This window comes from Dermacentor silvarum, chromosome 7 (genome assembly GCF_013339745.2).
Source record: "Dermacentor silvarum isolate Dsil-2018 chromosome 7, BIME_Dsil_1.4, whole genome shotgun sequence".
In the NCBI taxonomy this organism is placed as follows: domain Eukaryota; kingdom Metazoa; phylum Arthropoda; class Arachnida; order Ixodida; family Ixodidae; genus Dermacentor; species Dermacentor silvarum.
Genome location: NC_051160.1, coordinates 115,666,669 through 115,689,860, shown reverse-complemented (window position 1 = coordinate 115,689,860; position 23,192 = coordinate 115,666,669). Strand labels below are relative to the sequence as shown.

The window sequence follows — 23,192 nt, the reverse complement described above, 5'->3', positions numbered from 1 at the left end:
TCGAAGTGACACTCAGTGAGGTGAAGTGCACTCGCTCGAAGTGTCACTAAATTTGCTCATCAGACTTTGGTATTATACTTGCATTGCAACACACTTATTCAGCGCCCTTTTTAATAGGCTTGTGAGGTGTCAGGCTTGCGGTTACATATATAAGTAGTCAGGCGGTGTTGTCGGTCAACATCGACACCTTTGCATCAGAACAGCGGAAGGATCCTTGGGTGGCCTCTCTTTTGGATCTCCTTTCTGGCAAGCCTGCATTTCCCGTTCCCTGCGTCGCCAGGCTGCTCATTTTGCTGTCCGGGATAACCTCTTGTATCGATGCAACTACAAGCCCGAAGGTTGCAAGTGGCTCCTAGTTATTCCGAGGACTTTGCGTTCTGACATGTGCGCGTTTTTCATACCGACCCACAATGTGCAGACACAGGCGTTTTGAAGAGGTATCAGCGCCTGCGGCAACGTTACTACTGGCGAGGAATGTTTACTTTTGTCCAAAAGTTTGTCCGCTCGTGCCTGCAATACCAACGCCGCAAATCCGCGCCTCATCCGGCCCACGGTTTATTACAGCTGCTTCTGTGCCCTGCTCGTGCCTTCGACCGTGCAGGAATTGACCTGTACGGGCTGCTACCGCCAGCACCCGCTGGAAAACGATGGATTATTGTCGCAGTTGATCACCTTACACGCTATGCTGAAAGTGCCGCTCTACCTGCAGCCATGGCCAGTGACGTTGCATCCTTTCTGCTCCATTGTTTCATTCTTTGTCATGGCCCACCTCGGGAACTGCTCATCGATAGAGGCAGTGTGTTTTTGTCGCAGGTGGTTGAAGCTCTGCTTGCTCAATGCCGCATAGTTCACCGGACCATCACGGCATACCATCCTCAAACTAACAGGCTTACGGAGCGTTTCAATTGAACCCTTGGTGATATGCTCGCCATGTACATTTCATCAGAGCATACGAACTGGACATCATCCTCCCATTTGTCACGTACGCATACAATACGGCTACCCAAAGTACTACAGGATTTTCTCCATACTTTCTCCTCTACGGTCGCGATCGTTCCCATACCATTGATACGGTTTTGCCTTATCAACCAGATGCGTCAGAGTGTGCTCCCGTTTCAGCCGTCACCCGATACGCCGAGGAATGCCATCAATTAGCGGGCATTTCACCTTCGACGGCCAGCAACAACAAAAAGCCAATCTTGATGGCGACGCTACGAACCCGAACTTCGCTCCCGGCACACTTGTCGTGTTGTCCGTGCCTTGTACCACGCCTGGACTTCCGACAAAACTTCTCTCGACAAAACTTCTCTTGAAGTATGACGGACCATACCGCATCGTCGAACGCACCTCTCCGGTCAACTATATCATAGCCGCTTACACCGACATCCGATAAGCGCCACCGTGGACGGGATGTTGTCCATGTTCACTGCCTGAAACAATACCATGACCACGTCGTAAGTCGCCAGGATGGCTCGGCTTTTGCACCGGGGGTAATTGTAATGAAGAGCACAGGGACAAGGCCAGCCAGATCGTCTGTTCAATGCCTGCAGTGCAACCAGTGGGCCAGCCGGATTGCCAGTGCTTAGCACAAGTGTGAGCCGTTCGCGCAACCAGCAGTTCCTGCTCTGCGTCACCTGACTTCTCAGTTACGAACAGACGCTACTATCTGAACTGTTCAATACGCCCCTTTACAGTAGCCAAATCGCCAAGTTTCACACAGAATATTCTACTAGTGTGTTACCAGATCCCTTGCATGGGCCATACGTACAGATTATGTTGCGCGTTGCAGGCAAGTGCATACAGAAAGAAACAATACACGCACAGCGTCATGTAATCTGTAGTAATGGCACATAAACAGTTCCAAAGAATTCAATCTGGGGGCTTTACATGCCAGAACCACAATTTGTTTATGAAGCAAGCCATAGTGGGGGACTCTGGATTAATTTTTACCACCAGGGGATCTTTAATGTGCACCCAAATGCGCGGGACACAGGTGTTTTTGTGTTTTGCCACCATCGAAATGCGGCTGCTGTGGCCGGGTTTGATCCCGCGACTTCGTGCTTAGCAGCGCAACACCATAGCCTCTAAGCCACCACAGCAGGTGGCCCAAAGAGTCCTTGCATGATAAAGAATGGGCACTCAGCGCTAGGCTTGGACAATGATGTGCAAAATATGCAAATCAAGGAGATCATAAAACAGAAAAAGACTGAAGAAGTGCACGCACAATTTAAATGGACATTGAAAAGAAAATGAAGTTCAGCTTTATTACTAATTACGCTTCCACAATATCAAGAGAAACACTCTGACCAGTCAGTGAGAGGCAGCTTGGTAAGCAAGATAAGATGCAAAAACAAAAGACTGGTGATGATGCCACCTTGGTGTTTCTGCACCAGTTCACCATGACGTCATAAACTTTGGGAGTGTCTGCTCAGGCCTAGTTAATATGAATTGGTAAATATGAACTACATATCATAAAGGAGCCAAAGACTGAACTTAGCAAGTTTGAAAAGCCTACTGCGCCACAAGGGCTTAAATATGAGAAAATGCCTCTAAATCTGTGACATCACCCTGATGTACCGGCTCGGGAGTTTTAGCGCAAAAGTTGTAAAAAAAATTTCAGTTTGCCATTCGTTTTCTCTTCTAGTAATCAACCTCTTTCTTCAACATTAACAAGAATAGTATTGAAAAAAAAATTACATGGTTTAAGTTGATCCAGTGTTTCCATTTAGTGTCTGTTTATTTATTTAATGCAACTGTTACGAGACAGGATAAATTAATCCTTCAACAGTGCTGACAGAAAGTGCTGTCCAGCATCTCATCAAGCATGGCAGTGCCTCCAGCAAAGTGTTTGGCCATACTGGTACACTGAAGTGAGCTGGAGGCACGTTAGGCAAGCAGAGGGTTCATTTTACGCAAGGGTCAGTGAGGTTCTGCATATATTTAGGTATATGTATGCTGTATGTTTATGCATGCCGTATATGCAAGGTACATGCTATACTATTCGACTGCCAAATTTGCTCCAGGTCTTAGGTTCTTGGCAGAAATGTTCCTCAGAGTTTTTTAGAATGGCAGCTTGCGAACAAATGTAAAGAGAACATTCGCAGTGCATGGCTTTTATCTTAAATCCTTTGAGGCTATTAAATATTAAAAGTGCCAAACAGTATCAGTGCTCGAACCTGAAAGCGATGTAATTTTACTGGTGTGGCTCTTTACGAACAGTGTAGTGACGCCTGTGTGAGGCCATTGCAGGCCCTACATGCTGTGTCAAAGCTTATAAGTGTGCCAGAAATTTTGGCACACCCCCATACATAGTTGGAACAATGTCCAAGAAGTTCAAGCACAATACGAAACCCTGCTATCGCTGTCAGTGCTTTGTCCTTACGGCAAAACTGCCAATCTTTTTTCCTTGTCGCCACTGGACAGAAGTAGCAGAATAACAAGTTGTGTACACGAATGTGTACATTGTGGCAAGCGGATATGAAATATTTGGCTGATGTATAGTACACGGCGATATTGAATGAAGTCATGCATACTTCATTCCTCTCATCAAAATGCAGTGTTCCTACTTCATTAACATCACTGAGGCTATGCACGCATACTTTTAGTCTTGCTTTCATGTCATACTTGGCATTAAGCGTAGTCCATTCATTGCAATTTCAATTGAGAGAAGCAGGAAAATTAGCAAATTCATGTTGTGTGCCTAGCATAATGGTCAGCTAAGTAACCTCTCATTTTATTCTTTAAGTTGTTTCAATGTAACTTTTTTTTCAGATTATTCAGGCAATAACAATTGTGTCCAGTGTATTTCTTTTCAGATAAATCTGAAGCTTGTTAAACTACAGTCGAACGCGAATATTTTTAACCCTCATATAACGAATCATTGTGTATATCAAACAGCTGTAAAATCCCCTTAAAAACCCTATGCAATTCTATAGGTCTGTTTGAGACTTGCAGAGTGACTCCAACCAAAGAAGGGAGTTTATTAGCCCGACATCGGCGCCAAATCGTCTCCTTCTTCAGGGGGCATTCTTCGGCAGTGGCGGTGTGCAGCTTTTAAAAGGTCCATCGTAAGGAAGGAGAAGAGAGCGGAAGGTGGGGAGACACTTGACAGGGCACCTGTTCTTGACAGACGGAAAAAGGTGAAAGGGTGGGGTGACTGCAGCGTTGCTGGTCGGCTGGGATGACCGATGCTGGGGGCGCTTGACCTGTGGGAATGCCATTGAAGGGGGGCGGGGGGGAGGGGAGTGAGATGTTTTGGCATTAGTGGCGTAGAGCTGGGGGGGTATTTTCTTCTGTTCATCGTGTCTCCAAGGCCATAGACATACACGGAAGGTAGGATGCCCTTCACGCGGTTTATATTACCCTTTGTATTCTGAATGTGTCATGACTCCAGTAGCAGACTTCTTTCTTCCGAATCAACGTGTGGCACTCATGTATCTGCGCTGTCACCAGTCTTTGCTGAGCCTTGTCAATGATGTCCCGGCCTTCCGCTGTGTTGATTGGTTCGCGTAACTGGAGACTTAGTGGAACGACACACTTTTCTGTTTGCTGAAATGTGTCACCTGGACTTCACCCAGAAATGCAAAGACAAAAAAGTCGTTCCACGAAGTCTCCAGTTACGCCAACCGATCAACACAGCGGAAGGCCGGGACATCATTGACAAGGCTCTGCAAACACTGGTGACAGCGCGGATACATGCCACACGGTGATTCGGAATATGTCGACGCATTCTTCGCCAAGAGGCAGCTCGAACGCCAGGTACCCCATCTCTTTCATGTCTTTTCATCAATTCATTCGTTTGCAAAGCGATTGCGTCCTCAGAAGAAAAGAAACACCGTGAAACGCAGAAGAAATAACAGAATTAAAAATGTGTCTGTCAAAATGTTTAGTTCAAGTCTATAGGGCTGGTGTACGCGTATTTAGAACGCCTGTTCACTAGCACATTCAATATATTGAACGCGGCGCCACATCGAAGACCTCAAAGTGCACTTCTTTGTGCACTTTGAAGTCTTCTGGCACCTTGAGGTGGAGAAGAGAATATGCAGTCAGTTAAGCCCTGCCGAGCTGTTTGGCGTAGACCACATGTTACCTCGAACGTCAACATTCCTTCTTTCCGATTTTCGTGGCATCGTGGTAGTTGAGTGCCTATTTGTGAGTTCATTTTTCACAAGCAATCGCTGCTGCAAGTGTAAAGAAAAGAACCAACTTTGACTTTGAAATGAAGTTGAAAGTGATCCAGCAATTTTTTTGCGGGTAAATAAAGTTTGCTTGCTTTTTTTTTCTTTTCGAGCTGCGTGCAGTAACTTAGTGGCCTTTGGTCGCACCGATCTTCAAGCCGCCGTTTGCCTCAGGGCTTATTATTTTATATATCAAATTACCTATATATAGAACTTTTAACGTGTTAAGGGCCCTGTGTCGCAGAAAATCCGGCGTCGGCGTGGGCTCGGTGGCGTCGGTGGCAGAAATAATCATTGCAAACCACCCCGACCGGGCAAACCCTTCGCGTGGACCAAGGCGTTAGTGAACAAAAATTGAATTTCTCAAAAGAAAACTTGTCAGAAAAATCGTAAAGTACGACTTAAGCACAACCTACAGACCTGATAGCGTCAGACAGTAATTTGAATATACGAGAAAAAAGCCTGATAAGTAGCCAGGGATCTTCGAATCCTACCGTGTTCCACTCTTAAAGGTGAAGCTTAAGCATCCTCCAAATTTTTTTTATATTACCCTTCAGATTCGATATATCTGGGTACGACTGTATTGCCACTAGCCATCAAATCAAATCACATACCCTTGACCACCTAAGCATTGTAGACGGGACCCGTCGTGACTGCATAGTGGCTATGGTGTTGGGCTGCTAAGCACGAGGTCGCGGGATGAAATCCCTGCCATAGCAGCCGCATTTTGATGGGGGTGAAATGCAAAAACACCTGTGTACTTAGATAGAGGTGCACGTTAAAAAAACCCAGGTGTTCAAAATTATTCTGGAGTCCCTCACTACGGTGTGCCTCATAATCAGAACTGGTTTTGGCACGTAAAACCCCATAATTTCATTAATTGCAGAGGGGCTGGTTTACACACACATACCTGCACGTGCACACAAGACAGTATTACATGTGTCAGTATCAAAAAATGATATTTCTGATGTTTCTTTCATGCTTTTCAGTACATAACTTACCGTGTCTGTACATGTGCACCATTATGTGTGTTGTGTGCAGCTTTTTTCGCAAGAAATTACATTGCGAGAATTACACCTGCAATCGTTACTGTCTTCTGTTCCTGTGCATGCAGCTAATTTTGGACCGTGGAGCCTGGGGCCTCAGCATGGCTTTGCAAGAATTACCAGATGGGCTGTCCACGAGCAACCACATGCGGTATAGCGTGGCATTTTTTTTTACTCATACAAGAATGATAATCACTATCTGTGTAATTTGTGAAATTCCGTCGGCCAAAGAGCATATGAGCATAGTACGGAAACATGATAGTTTATTTGACTTTTGCTCTTTCATAAAAACATCCACCTGCATTAGCTGAGTGGTAGTGTCATTTTCATTCCTTAAGGGCCCCTTGCTTGGGTCATTACATAAGGGGTGAAAATAACACAGTAAATATGTTCCCATTGCTGAGCATGACATTGAGATGACCTTGCGTGCAACTACATCATAAGCCCTAACTGCTTACTGTGCACCTCTAACGTTTTAGTTTAATCATTCCACTGTCACTCCCGAGATAACTCGGGGACCCGTCCTCGTACAACCCCTGCCACTCACAGGTATACTTGTGTTGTGTTTTCATTGCACTCCCGGCCTCTCTAGAAGCAAGTCTGGCAAAAAAAGGTCATTTTATGTTGTTATGCCATCTACAGGCAATCTAAACACGCAAATCTTATATGTGAAATTTATGACAGCAAGTGGAAAACATGTCTCGGTGCTCTGTCGCTTGGTTTTGGCAGGACAGCCATGGTGAGGACATGTCGCAGGTACATCCCTACGTTGACGACAGACAAAGGAATTTGCTAATGGTTTACGAATTCTGAGTTGGTATGAAACGACGATGAACAACCAGCTTTTATCTAGCATGAAATGTCCGTTGAACCAACACATTATGAAAACGCGGCAAAGCTGAGGAGCAGCAATAAAAAGAGAAGAAAAAGCAGCAGGTAAATGCTTGTCTTCCAAGACCAAAAAGAAAAGTAGGCAAAAGACAGCTACTTGCCAATTTCGAATGCAGGTATTTAAAATGACGAAAGTAAGCAGGACAAGCAGCTAGACATGACCAATCCGAATTAACAAACATTAAAAGTTGAGAAATAGATTGGCTAATCAAAATGTACTAACACAACTTTCTTGAGAGGCAAGCGCCCTAGCCAACGTTCATTCACTTGCGATGACAAGTTCTTTTGCCAAAATAAATTTTGCAGAAGTGAACAAGGTTATTTATCCCAGCAGTATAAGGACTTGATAACTCGATATTAATGGGGTGTAGTCAAGTGGAGTTTTGGAGATTGATTTGGTCCTTACAACATAAAATAAGAAAAATTTAGTTCATGGGAGAGGAATTGTTTGATAAAATTCCAAACCAGCCAAGGAGACAAAGATTATGAATATATACTATATATATATATAATTGAACCAGAGGGCTGGGGACTAATCTTGTCAATTCATCTATGGCAGTCAAGGAAGAAAAGCACAACTTCGTTGGAGGTTGGTAAAATATTTCCACATTGTTTTGTAGCAGTGAAAGGTAGTCAGCGGAGCAACGATTGTTGGGTTTTGAATATGGTTGATCAACATCTCACAAACACCAAAGTACTGGTGCAAGGTTTGCTTGATTTTTAAGAGGATCTGCAAATTTTTCCTACCATCTATTATTCCAGTGATAAAGGGCAAGATGAGTCTTTTTCTCGTTCTGTACTGACGGAACAGCTTTTTAAATGCAGAGTTTGCAGCGAGACTCAATCCAACAAGTTTAGAGAACTGTTCTAGTGATAAACCAGCCCGAATGCAAGTACAGTAGAACCCCGCTGTTACGTTCCCGGGTGATGCGTTTTCCCGGCGGTTACGTTGTTTTCGGCCGGTCCCGGCACAGCTCCCATAGAACCCAATGCATTGGTAACCCTGCCGTTATGTCGCAACTGTGGGACCGTTCCTGCATCATACGTTGCGAACTGCCACCCCGCGCCAGCTCGAGCGGCCATTTTGACTTTTCATGTCACATGGCTTGGTTGCTTAACGATGGCATTGGCCGCCCAAAGTGCCGGGGGCGACACTTATGATGTATTTTCGGTTTCCGCCAGTAAAAGTATGGCCCTTGAGGTCCGTATTTGCTATCTAAAGATGGTGTCTGTGACGCGTTGCGGCCCTAAAATTGGTTTTGGCTTATAGATGTTCTGTACAAAGTTCAAGGGCGATAACGCCGTCGCCGCACATCGTATTCTGTATGTGCGAGTGAAAGCGTGCGAGGGGAGCCGACGACCGCGTCTAAATCTGGCGCGCGAAAGAAAGAAAAGCAGGGAGGAAGCGCGCCTTCTTCTGTTGCACTTGAGGCACCAGCGAGGGGGGAGGGATAGTGGGCAGCATTGTGCTCTGGCATCAACTGTGTACTGCGCGGCGGTGCGCAGTCCATATCTTGAAAGTGATCTGCGTTGGGGGCAGAGTCTACGCAGTATAGGTGCGGTGGCGGCTCGTAGCTTTATGCTTGCTGTGTGTTCTCGGTGCTCAGTTTGCGTTGAAGCGATAGACAACAGCACGAAGGCCACTTCGCTCGCTTCTGCAGCGGCGCTTAAATTCCTCACGCTAGCGTTTGACAGCGCGTGTCCGTGCTCATCGAGTGTGATGTGTTCATGTTTGCCTGTGGGCACTGACACCATACTTGTTAATTAGTTAATAAGTGAATGTTTACAAGTTTATACAGACGATAAAACTACTATTCTTAACTTTGTATAGCTGTCTACTAATTTGCTATCGCAATTGATACTTCGGCTGTCGGGCGAAACTAAGACTTTTTTTCACACGTAAGAATTAAAATAATATTGTGTGCAGTTCAACACTACTCCCATTTCTCAATTTTTCCTGTTACCCGGCTCTTGCGTTTCCCGGCTTTTACTTTTTTTTTTACGGTCCCTTGAAAAACGTATCAGCGGGGTTCTACTGTAAATAATTTGAAATCTGGGATTTCACACTGACGTACCGGTCCTGTGCTTTCGTCATGAAATTCAAGAAAGGTCAATTATGGCCCTAATTTCTTTTGCGAGTAGTCAACATTTTTGTGTCATACGAGTAAAAATAGAGCTTTCAAAGAATACATCACTTGCCTAAACTGATTTAGTGCTCATCTCTTAGCATCGCATACTTCTGTTTTGTCGAGGGCCCAGATACGTGGGAGCTGTGCTGGCTTTTCCCAACTCTATGCACATGTGGTAGTTGTGCGAGAGAATTCTGGGAACTTTTGCTTCTCGAAATTTGCCTTTGCCTAGGTACTATGGAAGAGGGTGCACTTCACTTCGTTTGTCCCCAGCTGATAGCAATGCGCACTACGTAAGAACTGCTGCTTAGCTTCCCTCTAAACGGGATCACAATGGTCGATACAGAGTCTGTAATTGTGAAGCATACAATACAACGCATTAGTAGTAACCACGTGTCATTACTCATTGGTCAGGGGCTTCTGAAGTGTCATCTACCTAACCCGCCACACTGCGTGCCAGTTCGCTCTGCGTGCCAGGTCGCTCTGCTCCACTTGGCAGGAACCCTTCATCCCTCCATGTCAGACCTGGTGGTCATAGGAAAAAGAACATGTATTGCAGAAGAAAAGGGCAAATGCCAAGCCTGACACGGAGGGTTCCTGACAAGGGGAGCGGAGTGACCCGGCGCACAGTGCAGGGGGCAGGCGGGTTTGGTAGATGGCACTTAAGAGGCCCCTGACCAATGAATAATGACACGTGGTTACTATTAATGTGTTGTATTGTATGCTTCGTCATTACGACTTGAGAACCTCACAATCATGATCACAATGCTTTTGCACAGTGCCATGAAAACATGAACATAAAGAAAGTTTATTGCAGAGTATCTTTATCCACCACCGTCACGCAGTACGCATAGCGTAGCAGCTCGGCTAGGCATAAACGGGGCAAGGCGTGTCGTCCTCAAAAGTACCTAGGCGCAGTCCCCAGATTTTTCTCAAGACTCATGCATGTGCGCATTGGTCAGGCAAGTGCAGCATATCTTTGCATGTCTGGGCCCTTGATAAAGCAGAAACACACCTTAGCATCTCTTCAAAGTGCAGCTGGGGCTTGAAATATTATAGTGTCGCATATTAGTGATGATGATATATAGAACTACCAAGAATACTAGCTACGGATCTCTGTACTGGGCAAACTTGTGCCCAGCATAAACAAGCAACACTCAAAACAATGGCAGTGAGCACACTCATCGGTTGTTGCAAGCTAGCTCATGGGTCATGGGTTGCGCAATACATTCTAGAGTAGGGCTCGCATACATTAAAGAATGTTCAGCACTACAATCGAATCTTCCTACAACGAACGCTGCTACAACGAAATTTCCGCCACAATGAAGATTTTCTGATTCCCCATCAGCTGCCCATAGAAAGTAATATAAAAAAAAGTCTTCATAACGAAGGCGTTTTATTCGGTATTTCTGCTTCAACAAACTTTTCGAGAACGAAACTGGGACTGAACTTAAATTGGAACTGCCGAGTAGTCAAATAAGAAGGCCCTTCCAAAGCTGTGATGATCCTATGTCCGCTTGAACGAGGTTTTCGCAAACGAAATCAAATTCAAAGTACCGATTTGAGCCACTGCAAACCATAGCCACGCGTGGTCATCGCGCGACACTGCACGGGATCACCACAATTGCTGCCATTTTCTCTGTGCTGTGTGTCCGGTAGAAATGTGTACGCCAACGAAGAAGCGTAAATTTCTCTCTCTCGAGAAGGCACATATGATCGCTGAGGCAGAAAGCGGAAGGAAAAAAAATTTCGCAATTTTGCCTGACAGGTTAAACATCAATTGCGATAGCAGATTAGTAGACAGCTATACAAACTAAGGATAGTAGTTTTATCAGCCGTATAAACTTGTAAACATTTGCTAACTAAATTACCAAGCACGGTGTCATGCGCACACAGGTAAACATGAACACATCTCGCTCGATGACCGCGAAAACTTGCGGTCAACACGCTTGAGTGAGGCATGTCAGCAGCAGCGAGCGAATTAACCTCTGTGCCGTCTCTCGCTTCAACGCAAACTAAACGTCAGAAGCACAGCGCACACAACCCTACCGGCACTAGTTGCACTTTGCCCACATCGCAGATCGCTTTGAAGATGAGTCCCGCAAGGGGGCGCACTTTGTGCACGTAGCAGATCGCTTTCAAGATACAGCGACTGCGCTGCTGTTGTCAAATAATGCCAACGTCTCGTTGTCTGGGGAAAATGACGATCCATAAGTCACACTGACTCCGGCGACTGCTTTGAAAGTATTGGATCCTTTTGACCTCATCAGAAAAGTTATGAGAGCCCACAGCAATGACATTGCGATTGCTCTTTTAACGGACTGTGAGACTCGTGTAATGCCTTTGCTTGTCGTGAAGCGTAAGAAATTCAGGCTGACCGACTTCTGGAAATAAAGCTTTTGACTTTGTCATAAATATGCAGTGAAATTGTGATAATTCAAACTGCTTCATTGCGGCAGTGCATGCGGCACAAAATGAGTGTTTCGCAATCGGCCGGGCATGCGCGCTGGGTTAGGAGTCGGCCGCAGTGTACGAAAAATGCTGTAACAGTGGTGCGAAATGCATTCTCTCGTGAAGTTGACACTTTATTGACCACCTTCGTTACGTCTCAACCTTTGTCCCTACGCCATCACGGAGATTATCCGTACGATGGTTTTGGTTTCGTTGGCAGCTTTGCCATTCGGCGTACGTATATGCATACTAAATTTTTGCATACGAAATAAGCATATATGCATAAGAAATTTTTTGCATGTCCCATGAATTTCGTTGTAGCCGGACTCGACTGTATTCGCATTGCATGCGCTATCTGATTACACAAGACAATTTTGCTACAGAATAGGCGACCACATTAATGATATCTAGCATTGAATGTATGTACAGTAAAATCTCGGTGATACGAATCTCGCGGGGTCACGTGAAATATTCATATCATGCAAAATTCGTATCATCAAAACATACATAAAATCAAGAAAAAATGAATTTATTTTTACCAGAAAAATTGTCTCATAGTGGAACCCCACTGATATGTTCCTCGCTGCTGCGTTTTTCCGGCTGTTACGTCGCATTCTCGTGGTCCCGACCTAAATCCCATTCACTTCCACGAATTAAGTTTCCCGTGATATGTCGCCAATATGTAATGTTCCTGCATCTTACGCTGCAATTTGAATGTGGTGGTCACGTAAATTTAGCGGTGCAGCTAGCTTGCACGTTGCAATAAGCGACCAGTACATTGCAGATACGGCGCAGCCGCGTGGGCACGGTATCTTGAAAGCGATCTGCAATGTAGCAGATCTGTGATGTTGACAACGTGCGCCTAGTGCCTGCAGCTTCGTATGCACTGTGCTTTCGATGTTTAGTTCGCGCTGAAGTGAGACAGCGCGAAGGTCAATTCGCTCGCTGCTGCGCCCGCTGCGCTTCTTGATGCCAGCGCATCGTCAGTGAGTGTCCAAGCGAGATGTGTTCATGTTTACCTGTGCATGCGTTACACTGTGCTTGTTAACTTAGTAAGTGAATGTTTACAAGTTTATACAGTTGGTAAAACTACTATCCTTACTTCGTACAGCTTTCTACTAATTTGCTATCGCAATGTTTGCTTCATCTTTTGGGCGAAACTGCACCTTTTTACCCGCTCTACTAACCGTTTACGTTTTCTTCTTGCCCAAATCATCAACGATCGCCTTCTAAAAGGCGTAAAATTGCGCGCGTGATCTCACAAATGTTTTCGCATGCCACTGAATGCTTCCGCACGTCGAGTGCACGAAGCGTTTTGGCCGTCCGTGCAGTCGGGGCTGCTGTCGTGGTTGTCGTTGTTGCAGCGGCCCTCGTCTACTTTCTCGCTAAGCATCAGCTAGGCTGTGATGTGGTCCGGTCTGCTCGACGTGGGGACCAATGACAGATTGCTCAGCCGCGTGACGTAGCTGGCTGCTTGGTGACTATGGATCCCGCCCAGATCCCGCTGTTCCGGCTTGTCGGAGCCGGCAGCTCCGCTGGCTTAGCCGCAGCTGCTGTTGCTCACGTGTTCGTATGATTCGCAGCGGCGTGGCAACGCGTTCGGAATAGGCGTTTTTTTTTTCGTATTGTGAGCTATGTATTTCGGCCGGGGAATGTTATGAATTCGTATCACACTGAAATTCGTACTAGTCGTGATCGTATCATTGGGGTTTTACTCCATTCATGAGAGAGATGATGTAGTGAAGATTGTTGCCTTTTGATTGTTGTGGTAAGCCTGTCTTTCTTTTTTTTTTGCAGTGTCTCATTTCAGCTTTATTACTATGTATGCATTATACTCATTAGCCAGGATTCATCATGGTTATGTCTTTCTTAAAGCTTATTCTGTATCGATTCTCGCTTTGTTTGAGACAACATTGGTGGGGATTATTGGTCGCTTTTCTTTTATGTAACAGTGAAACAGCTGCCTTGGTGCCTGGGAAAATGCAACCAGCAATTGCTTCATAAAGAAATAATTCGAACACAGTCGACTTCTGTGAATTCGACCCAGACGGAACCGGCAATATTGATCACTTATCCAGCAGGTCAAATTGAACAAGATGCAGAAAAAGTGCCACAACACACCGATGATTCGTTTGGCAGTACATATTTGTGTGATTGCCTGAATCGAAGCGCATGTCCGCTTTCTATGTATCCCAAGTAGAAAACTAATGTAGAAACTACATTAAAGCTCCTAAACAAAGTAGAAATCTAACGCGCACCCGATTTTTTAGCAAGAAAGATGGGCAAGGGTCTAATATGTGTTGCACAGGGGCAGCTGGTTTACTTAAGTCAGCTTCGCTGCACAATTATTTTAATGTTAGCTTTGCCGCAATACATTTCTGTTATGCGGTAAAGCATACAAATGTCACAGTTTCGTATTGGATTGCAACTTGCAGGCAGCCCCAATATGCTTAACAAAAAAATGCACATTAGGATCGGTGAGCACCGTAATCAGACATTGTGAGCCAATCTCTTGAAAATCTTGCTAGGGCATGCCGAAAGTAGGCATTTTCGACAGGAGATTGACGTGTGTGTTCAATGCATTCACTGTTGCTTGAGTTCCACCGAGACGGACGCTAGCCACTAAAAAAGCGCTGTTGGGGTCAACTTAACGCTTTCAGACACTATGTACACAATTGTGTACACCAAGATAGTGCATCAACGGCAAAAGTATTGATTAAAATAAGGATATTTAAAATGTGTCTCGTACATCTCGAAATGCTTCTGATTGAAATAGTGCTGCAAGTTTGAATTACACAGGCAAATTGTTTTAGTAAGACAAGTATGAAGGTAGATGGTGGGGTATTTTGCTTGGCATGAATATGTCATGTATGTAGCAGGTTCACTTCTTTCATTGTTTTTCACAATGTGTTGCGCTAGTCATAATTTTCGAGTGGCTGGATAGGTGCTTTTCAAGCCTGGTAGACATAAAATAGTTGATGTTCGCATATCTGATGTTCCTGCAGTGAGTTTTGGCATGGAGTCCACATTCTGTAAGCTTGACAAAATTCACCAAAGAACTGAAAACTCTTGATCTATTCTGCAGCTGTAACCTTTTTATGGTTCTGAAGATGTAAGAAATGCATTGAAAGTAAGTTTTCAATCAACACAACTAATTGGTGTCTGAAAGGGTTGAGGGTCAGGTGCATGTGTTCTAACTGGCGAAGTTCAAATTTCCTTGCGAAGGCCCATTTTACTATTGAAATAACCAAAGTTTGGGCCAATATTCATGCATGGGGCCGGCTGGGAGCTTTGGTCAGGATCTAATTAACCAAAAAATAGAATTAACCGGAGTCAATTGTACAGTATGTGCATCCTTCACAGAGTGGTAAATAATAAATGACAATCCAGGTGAAAATGGCTACTCGGAAAGTAAAACAATGGATGCGCAATAATATGTGACCGATGTTGACTTGACTTATAGGGATCACACCTACTGACATGTACTTGCGTCTTATATCTTGAAACACGAGCCTCAGGATGATTGTGCATTCACCTGCAGGTTGCAGATGGTGGCTGTGCTGTGACCTTGGTGCTCGAGGACTCCGAGGAGACAAGGAAGATGTGGAACTTCAAGTGAGTGTTCCTGATTACCTCTGGAAGACATTCAGTTCAATTCACTTTGAGAAGAAATCGTCGCCGCGCGCCGAACGCTGTATGTGCGAGTGAAAGGGCGCGAGGGGCGCGTCTTTCACGGGGAGTGAACGCACGGCGGAGAACAAACGCGCGTTCTGCGCCGTGCTCGCTTAAGGGCTGCAGAAGTAGGCGTCTCTTTTCTCCTTTACAATCGCCATATATGTAGAGCAAACGCGCCTTCTTCCGACGCGCGAGAGGCCATGGGGGAGGCGACGTTTAGCTGCGGCACGAAGTGCCTATTTATATCAAAGGCTCCGGCAACAGTCACCAACGCCGCACGCATTTTGAGCGAACGCGGGCAAAACGCCGATGGCGTCGACAACAGTTCTGCGTGTTGCCGATGCTGCTGCATGTCCAAATTTATACAGCTGATAAAGCTAATATCATTACTCCGTATAGCTCTCTACAAGTTTGCTATCGCAATTGATGCTTCGCCTTTCAGGCGAAACTGCGACAACTTTTTTTTATTTCGACATCAGTTGTGCTGTGATGCAAGTCAACCAAACTTTTTATTTCGACATCAGTTGTGCTGGGATGGAGTCAATCAAACACTGCCCTGGATGGTTCAGTCCATGTTAAGCACTGTGTCAGCAATGCAGGAAGGTGGGAAGCACAGTAATGTTTTGTTCTGGCCGTCCTTCTTTATTAGTAATTATTTGTAACGAGAAAATTGCTCCAAAAAAAGGTAAGCAACTGATGAAGAGAAGAGACAGAGAGCTCTTTCTGGCTACTTCATGTGCTGTTTTGTTAGCACCAGTTTTATTCATTATAAGTAATGTATCTGCCAGCCCAATGAGGGTAACATTATTGAGAGTCATTGAGGCAGTCAAATGCCTGTTCCAGAAAGTAGGTGCAGCTACAGTAAAACCTCGGTGATATGAATCTCGCGGGGTCGCGTGAAATATTCGTATCACCCGAAATTCGTATCATCAAAACATACACAATATCAAGAAAAATGAATTTCTTTTTACCAGAAAACAATTCTAATAGGGGAATCCCATTGATACCTTCCTCGCTGCTGCGTTTTCCCGGCTGCTACGTCACGTTTTCGCGGTCCCGACCTAAATCCCATTGACTTTCATGTATAGTCGAATCTCGGTAATTCGAACTCGCAGGGGCCCAAAAATTTGTTCGAATTAAAAGGACTTATTTTTGAAATATTTGTGCACCATAGCACGATGTACTGAACGGTGCGATTCGTGAAATATCGCGGCGCGCAAGCACATATTGAGCGAGGGACCACGAAACTGCCCGCGCTCGCTTCGCGATAACGGCTGAAAACGAAACTTTAGGGAGCTGGCGGCGCACGCACGGCGAGACCGCGAGATTGTGGTTTTGAAGAGGCGACACGGCGACGGGCGCGTGCGGGGACCGTCGCAGGTGAGGGAAGAGGGCGGCAGGGAAGCGGTTTGGCCTCCCCTCGCCCTTCCTCCCAACACCCTCATAGCCCCCTCACCTTTGACTGTCTCCGTGCGCGTCCGCCGCTCCCGCCGGCCCGACGCCGCTTAGCCCGCTCCCTGAAGTTTCGGTTTCTGCCGTTGAAGCGAGCGTTGGCCGAACTGGGCCTCCGCCATTGCTTCCCTCTGCACTGCAGCCGCAGCGTTGGCTGAGACGTCGGCACGTACACGCGTGTTCCAGCGCCACGCAGAAACGGCGACCTTGGCGTGACGCCGCGGTTGTCTTTAAAGTCTTTCTTGGGGAACTTAAACGCTGAAAATTTGGTCTGTCTGTCTGTCTGTCACCCGATTCAGCCACCCGGCCAAAGTTGGACCACTTGCTTACCGCCCACACTACTTAAACTGGTACGGCTGTTCATACTTGTGAACGTTATCGATCACAAAGTAAATATTACGCATATCTGAGGCGCAACATCACTAGGTAAGTGTTAGGAGGTGTGTTCCTTTAATAGAAAATACATAGATACGTAACTCTAAGGACCCTAGTTTCTTATTAAGCTGCGCTGAAAATGCCATGCTATGCGCGCCGACGAACGACGTTCCCCGACTGCGCGCCGACGAGCGCCCTCTGCCATGGAGGAAGGAAACCCTCTGCACAAGCTCATGTTTCCCGATGTATTGCCAGATGGCGTCCATGTCTCACGCAGCGCCTCCTCAATTTTATCAATGCCAGCCAGATGTGGCCGATTCAACATAAAGGAAGCGCTGTCTGAGGCAGGGCAAAACATAATTGGCCGCTTATTGAAATAATGCGGTAAAATGAAATCTGTTCAAACAAACCTTCATGCCAGGATGGAAATGGTACTAGAACAGCATCACGGGTGGCCGCGGATCAGACCAGCACTCGTGTAGTACGGCCGGCAGAAGACTATCGTCTTTCGATGACATTTGCAGCGAAGCTCGCAGATACGCGGGAAATTTTTTTTTACTCCGCGCGGCGTCGAGGGTCTCGCCTAAGCTTTTGCTCTCTGGCGGTGTCGGAGCAATCTCGGTCGGAGGCGCCGCCACGTGATTTGGTGCGCTGCTGAAAGCATTGTCGGTGCGTGGTGCGCGGTGTAAGTTGCAACAAGCGACCGGCACGTTGCACATACGACGCACCCGCGCGGGTGCCGTTACTGCCGTATCCTGAAAGCGATCTGCGACGTGCGCGTAGTGCGCGCCCGCGCGGACCTTATTGTCAAAATGATCTGCGATGTTGACAAAGTGAGCCTAGTGCCAGTTGCTTCGTATGCGCTGTGCCTTCGACGTTTAGTTTGCGTTGAAGCGAGAGACAGCGCAAAGGTCAATTCGCTCGCTGCTGCTGCTGCGTTTCCGTTGCTTCACCTTTCGGGCGAAACTGCGACTTTTTTTTTTCTCTCTTTTTTTTTCGCAGTCCTTTGAAAAACGTATCAACGGGACGTTTTCTTCTTGTCCAAATCGTCAACGATCGCCTTCTGAAAGGCGTATAAGTGCGCGCACGTGATCTTGGGAATGTTTTCACACGCCACTGAACGCCTGAGCACGTCGAGTGCAGGGAGCGTTTTGACCGTCGGGGCTGCGCCTCGGTCGTCGTTGCAGCACCGGTCCTCGTCTACTTTCTCGCTAAGCATCGGCTAGGCTGTGATGTGGTCTGGTCCGCTCGACGTGGGGACCAATGAGAGATTGCACAGCCGCGTGAAGTAGTCGGTTGCTTGGCGACTATGGATCCCGCCCATTTGCCCGCTGTGCGGGTGGCCCCGTTGGCTCGTCCGCCGCCGCTGTTGCTCACGCGTTCGTATGATCCGTAGCGGCGCGGTAACACGTTCGGAACAGCCGATTTTTTTCGTGTTGTGAGCAATGTATTTCGGCCGGGGACTGCTACGAATTCGTATCACACCGAAATTCGTACCAGCCGGGTTCGTATCACCGGGGTTTTACTGTATATGCTTTTACAACATCCAACACAGTGGAATTCAATTTAATTATGATGAACTCTGTTAAGACAATTTCTCTGAGGAGCTGAGCAGGTTACAGACTTGTGTGTAGTTCCTGCTGAGTCAACGACCTTCTGTGAAGACTAATTTCTCACAAAAAAATTTTTAAGGTCCTATCCTGTTCATGTTTAAAGGCAGTGTGCCGTACATTCCACCACTGCACTAAGCCTGCACTGAAAGTAGTGGCACAACTGTCACCCCTTGGTCAAAATGGCGAAGTGTTCTCTAAATGTGTAGCAGAGAGCTTGTTTCCACTCTGCAAAAAGCAGGTCTCCGACAGGCTGCGGCAAAACATTTGTGCCAAGGCATTTGTGCTGCAAGCAGTGCAGTCAAATGTGCAAATGGAATGAAGCTGCAAGCACAAATAGCATTTTCTGAATATCGCCTTCGTGTAAAATTTAGTTGGAGGTTCAGCACGCACCTGCATTATCTTGTATCCTCCGAGTTGATAATGGCAGGTTTACTCTAATGTGTCACTTTTCTGCCTCGCAGGTTCCAGCTGCTATACACAGTCATCCTCAGAAAGAACAATTTGGTCCTTGATGTCAACGTGACCAATACAGGTGGGGGTCTTCCTGACCATTGTGTCCAGCCAGCTGCAGGCTGTCAAATGCCCTAGTGTTTTTTGCAATTTTCTTCTTTTTGTACCTAGCTGTACCCTTCACCAGTGCCGAGAAGCCAGCTCAGTGTTTGTCTGGTTGACCTTTGTACTTTCCTTTGCCTCTTCTCCTTCTCTCACCTGTGTAAAAGGTGATGCAAAATTTCTTGAAACATGTTTTTGCATCTAGACAGTGATTGCTAGGCTGTATGTCAACAAGGTGCTAACTTGAGCTGGTTTGTACGTACTTCGGCGAAGAAACGATGCTTTAGAACAGGACAAAAAGAGATTAGTGTTCATGTGGGTTGCTTCCTCTTGTCCTGTTCTGGAGCGCCGTTCCTTTGCCGATGTGGTACACAGCTCTGCTGCCGTAGGGGCACCTCTAGTATGAGTAATGAACTAATCTGGAACTTTTGTCTGTGTGAAGGTTATGGCATTCATTTAAATTTCGTGACTTTGTAATGGTATGTTGATGGTCTTGTAACTTCGTTGTAAAGGTCGCACACCATGCCTCTCACGCTAGAGCACGCTAAGCATGCTCACTAAAAGAAAACCTTCATTTTATATGAACTCAGGAGAGACTTAGAGAAATAAGTTGTTAATTTTTATTGGGACCAGAATATACGGCTGCAGCCAAGATTATTGCGTCGAGGTTCACAGTATGCTCAGCGGTGCCAGAGCTGTGCAAAGTAAAGCCACAGGTCATCGAAATGCTACTATCAGCTCCCTTGCCATCAAAATCCTTGGTTCGTGACAGGATCTTCATCACTGTTGCCTTTGTTGACATTGCTATCCTTTCTGCCCTAGCTGGCTTTGAAGATGTCATTGGTTGTCACCTATAGGTTTGCACCATCACGTTGTCATCGACTGAGACGTATCTGTCAGCAGTTGCACTCACTGATGAGCCACAACAGGTAGCCTGTGAGTTGAGCAATTCCTGGAGCAGTGCAACCTGACTACTTCTGACATCAGCATGCGCGTCAAGTCCGTCACTAGCGCTGCACTTCGCTCAGAGCGCACACTTGGTGAAGTTTCAGGAGGGCAGTGGCATTCGTTTTAAAGTAACGAATCAGCTGTCGGGAACACCTAAATTCTTTCATTGTAGAGGTGAGTCCCGCTACAATGAAATTCACGGGACAAGCGAAAAATTTCGTTGTGGAGGAACTCGTTGACGCGAAATTAGTGTGTATGTACGTACGCCGAACGGCAAAGCCGCGAACGAAACTGAAACGATCGTCCGGGAAATCTTCGCGATGGCGTGGGGGCAAAGGTTGAGACGTACCGAAGGCGGGCAATAAAGTGTCAACTTCACAAGAGAATACATTTCGCGCCGCTGTTACAGCCTTTTTCACACATTGTGGCCGACGCCTAACTCAATGCGCGTGCCCGGCCAATCACGAAACTCATTTAGCGGCACATGCACTGTCGCAATGAAGCGGTTTGAAATATGCATATTTATGACAAAGTCGGCAAACTTGGCAAGCTTGCGCTTACCGAAACTTTTATTTCCAGAAGTCGGTCAGCCTGGATTTCTTACACTTCACGGCAAGCAAAGCCGTTATGCGAGTCTCAGTCCGTTAAAAGAGCCATCGCAATGTCATTGTCGTGGGCTCTGATAACTTTTAAGATGAGGTCAAAAGGATCCATTACTTTCAAAGCAGTCGCCGGAATTGGTGTGTCTAGCGGGTTGTCATTTTCCCCAGACGACGAGACGCTGGCATCGTGCTGACAACAGCGGCTGCAGCGCGGCCGTCGTATCTTCAAAGCAATCTGCGCCGTGCACAAAGTGCGCGCCTGGGCGGGCCTCATCTTCAAAGCGATCTGCGATGTGGGCAAAGTGCAACTAGTGCCGGTAGAGTCGTGTGCACTGTGCTTTCGGCGTTTAGTTCGCGTTGAAGCGAGAGACGGCACGGAGGTCAATTTGCTCGCTGCTATTACTGTGGTTTCTCATTCCAGTGTGTTGGCACCGAGTTTCCGCGGTCATCAAGCGAGATGTTTTCATGTTTACCTGTGCGCGCATGGCACCGTGCTTGGTAATTTAGTTCGTAAGTGAATGTTTACAAGTTTAAACCTACGATCCTTAGTTCGTATAGCTGTCTACTAATCTGCTATCGCAATCGATGCTTTGCCTTTCGAGCGAAACTGTGAAATTTTTTTCTTCCGCTTTCTACCTCGGGGATTATATGTGCCTTGTCGAGAGAAAATTTACGCTTCTTCGTTGGTGTAGCCATTTCGACCGGACACACAGCACAGAGAAAACGGCAGCAATTGTGGCGATCCTTTGCAGTGTCGCGCGATAACCACGCGTGGCTATGGATTGTAGTGGCTCAAATTGGTACTTTAAATTTGGTTTCGTTTGCGAAAACCTCGTTCAAGCTGACATACGATCGTCACAGCTTTGAAAGGACCTTCTGATTTGACTACTCGGCAGTTCCAATTTAAGTTCAGTCCCAGTTTCGTTCTCGGAAAGTTTGTTGAAGTGGAAATACCGACTAAAACGCCTTCGTTATGGACAGACTTTTTTTGTATTACTTTCAATAGGCAGCTGACAGGGAATCGTAAAATCTTCATTGTGGCAGAAATTTCGTTGTAGCGGCATTCGTGGTAGGGGGATTCGACTGTACAGGCGAATTCGTTGTAGAGGTCTTCAGTGTAGAGGTGTTCACAATACATGTGAAAGATAGGAATTCAGCTGGGACATAATAAATCCTTCATTATACAGGTGATACTGCTGTAGAGGTGTTTGTTATAGAAGCATTTTAATGTATTTAGCATTTTTGTAATGGTCTGTTCTATACAGCAGCCAATAATCTCTGGAAAGCTTCTTAGCAACCATTCTCTCAAAATGCTGAGAGGCTATTTGGGCAGTTTTTAATAACAATTAGTGATCTTGTATTTAAAACTTATTCTTAGTTCTTGATAGTCAGCTGTCTTTTTTGAACTTGTCAGTACAGGCATGGTACGTAATTATGTAGAAACTGTAGCGAAGAAGACTGGCGTGCCCTATAGACGCACTATCATCATTGGCCCGCCGACGAAGATGGGCTCGCGCTCTCGGTGTCCGACGCTCGACTGAGACAGGTCGCGTTTCTGAGTCGTCAATAAACCGCATTACATATTTGGTGGAGCTGTGCTGGGTTCTACTTCCCCAACCCTGGAACTACGCAATCAGACTCTGCCGGCCTATCATGCCTGACGACGCCAGCCAAACAACACCTCCTGCTTCGCCAACATTGATTTCTCTTGGCTCAATGCGTCAACGCGATCCTCCCATCTTCAGCGGCTCTGACGAATACGACGTCGAAGATTGGCTCTTGATCTACGAGCAGGTGAGTGCCCACAATAAATGGGACGATGCTGCGAAGCTCAGCTACGCCAACTTCTATCTCACGGGTGTCGCTAGCGTGTGGTACCACAACCACGAATCCGACCTTCACACCTGGTCAGATTTCAAGGTGCGCATTACGCAAGTGTTCGGTCGCCCTGTGGTGCGGAAGCTCCGTGCCGAAGAGCGCTTGCGCAGCCGTTCCCAGCAACCTGGTGAGAACTTCACCAAGTACATAGAAGATGTTGTGGACCTTTGCAAGCGCGTCGATCCATCGATGACTGAGTCTGACAAGATCCGTGACGTGATGAAGAGAATCGAAGACGACGCATTCCAAATGCTCCTCTCGAAAAGACCGTGGTCGAGGTCGCTGAACTTTGTCAGAGCTACGACGAACTCAGGAGGCAACGTCTGCTCACTCGACGGTCTTCTGTTCCCGATACTTCCATTGCAAGTTTAGCCGCTGTGACTAACGACTATCTGCTCGGCAA

General features: G+C 46.4%; 1 protein-coding gene across 1 annotated transcript in view; it reads left to right on the top strand.

Moving 5' to 3' along the window:
• The window catches only part of LOC119458370 (uncharacterized), a 60,798-nt gene that overhangs the window by 6,563 nt on the left and 31,043 nt on the right, over positions 1-23,192 (top strand). Inside the window, exons 4-6 of the mRNA XM_037720202.2 lie at positions 6,292-6,374; positions 15,236-15,309; positions 19,271-19,341. Coding sequence (XP_037576130.1) covers positions 6,292-6,374; positions 15,236-15,309; positions 19,271-19,341 — 228 coding nt within the window. The remainder of the gene's footprint in view (positions 1-6,291; positions 6,375-15,235; positions 15,310-19,270; positions 19,342-23,192) is intronic.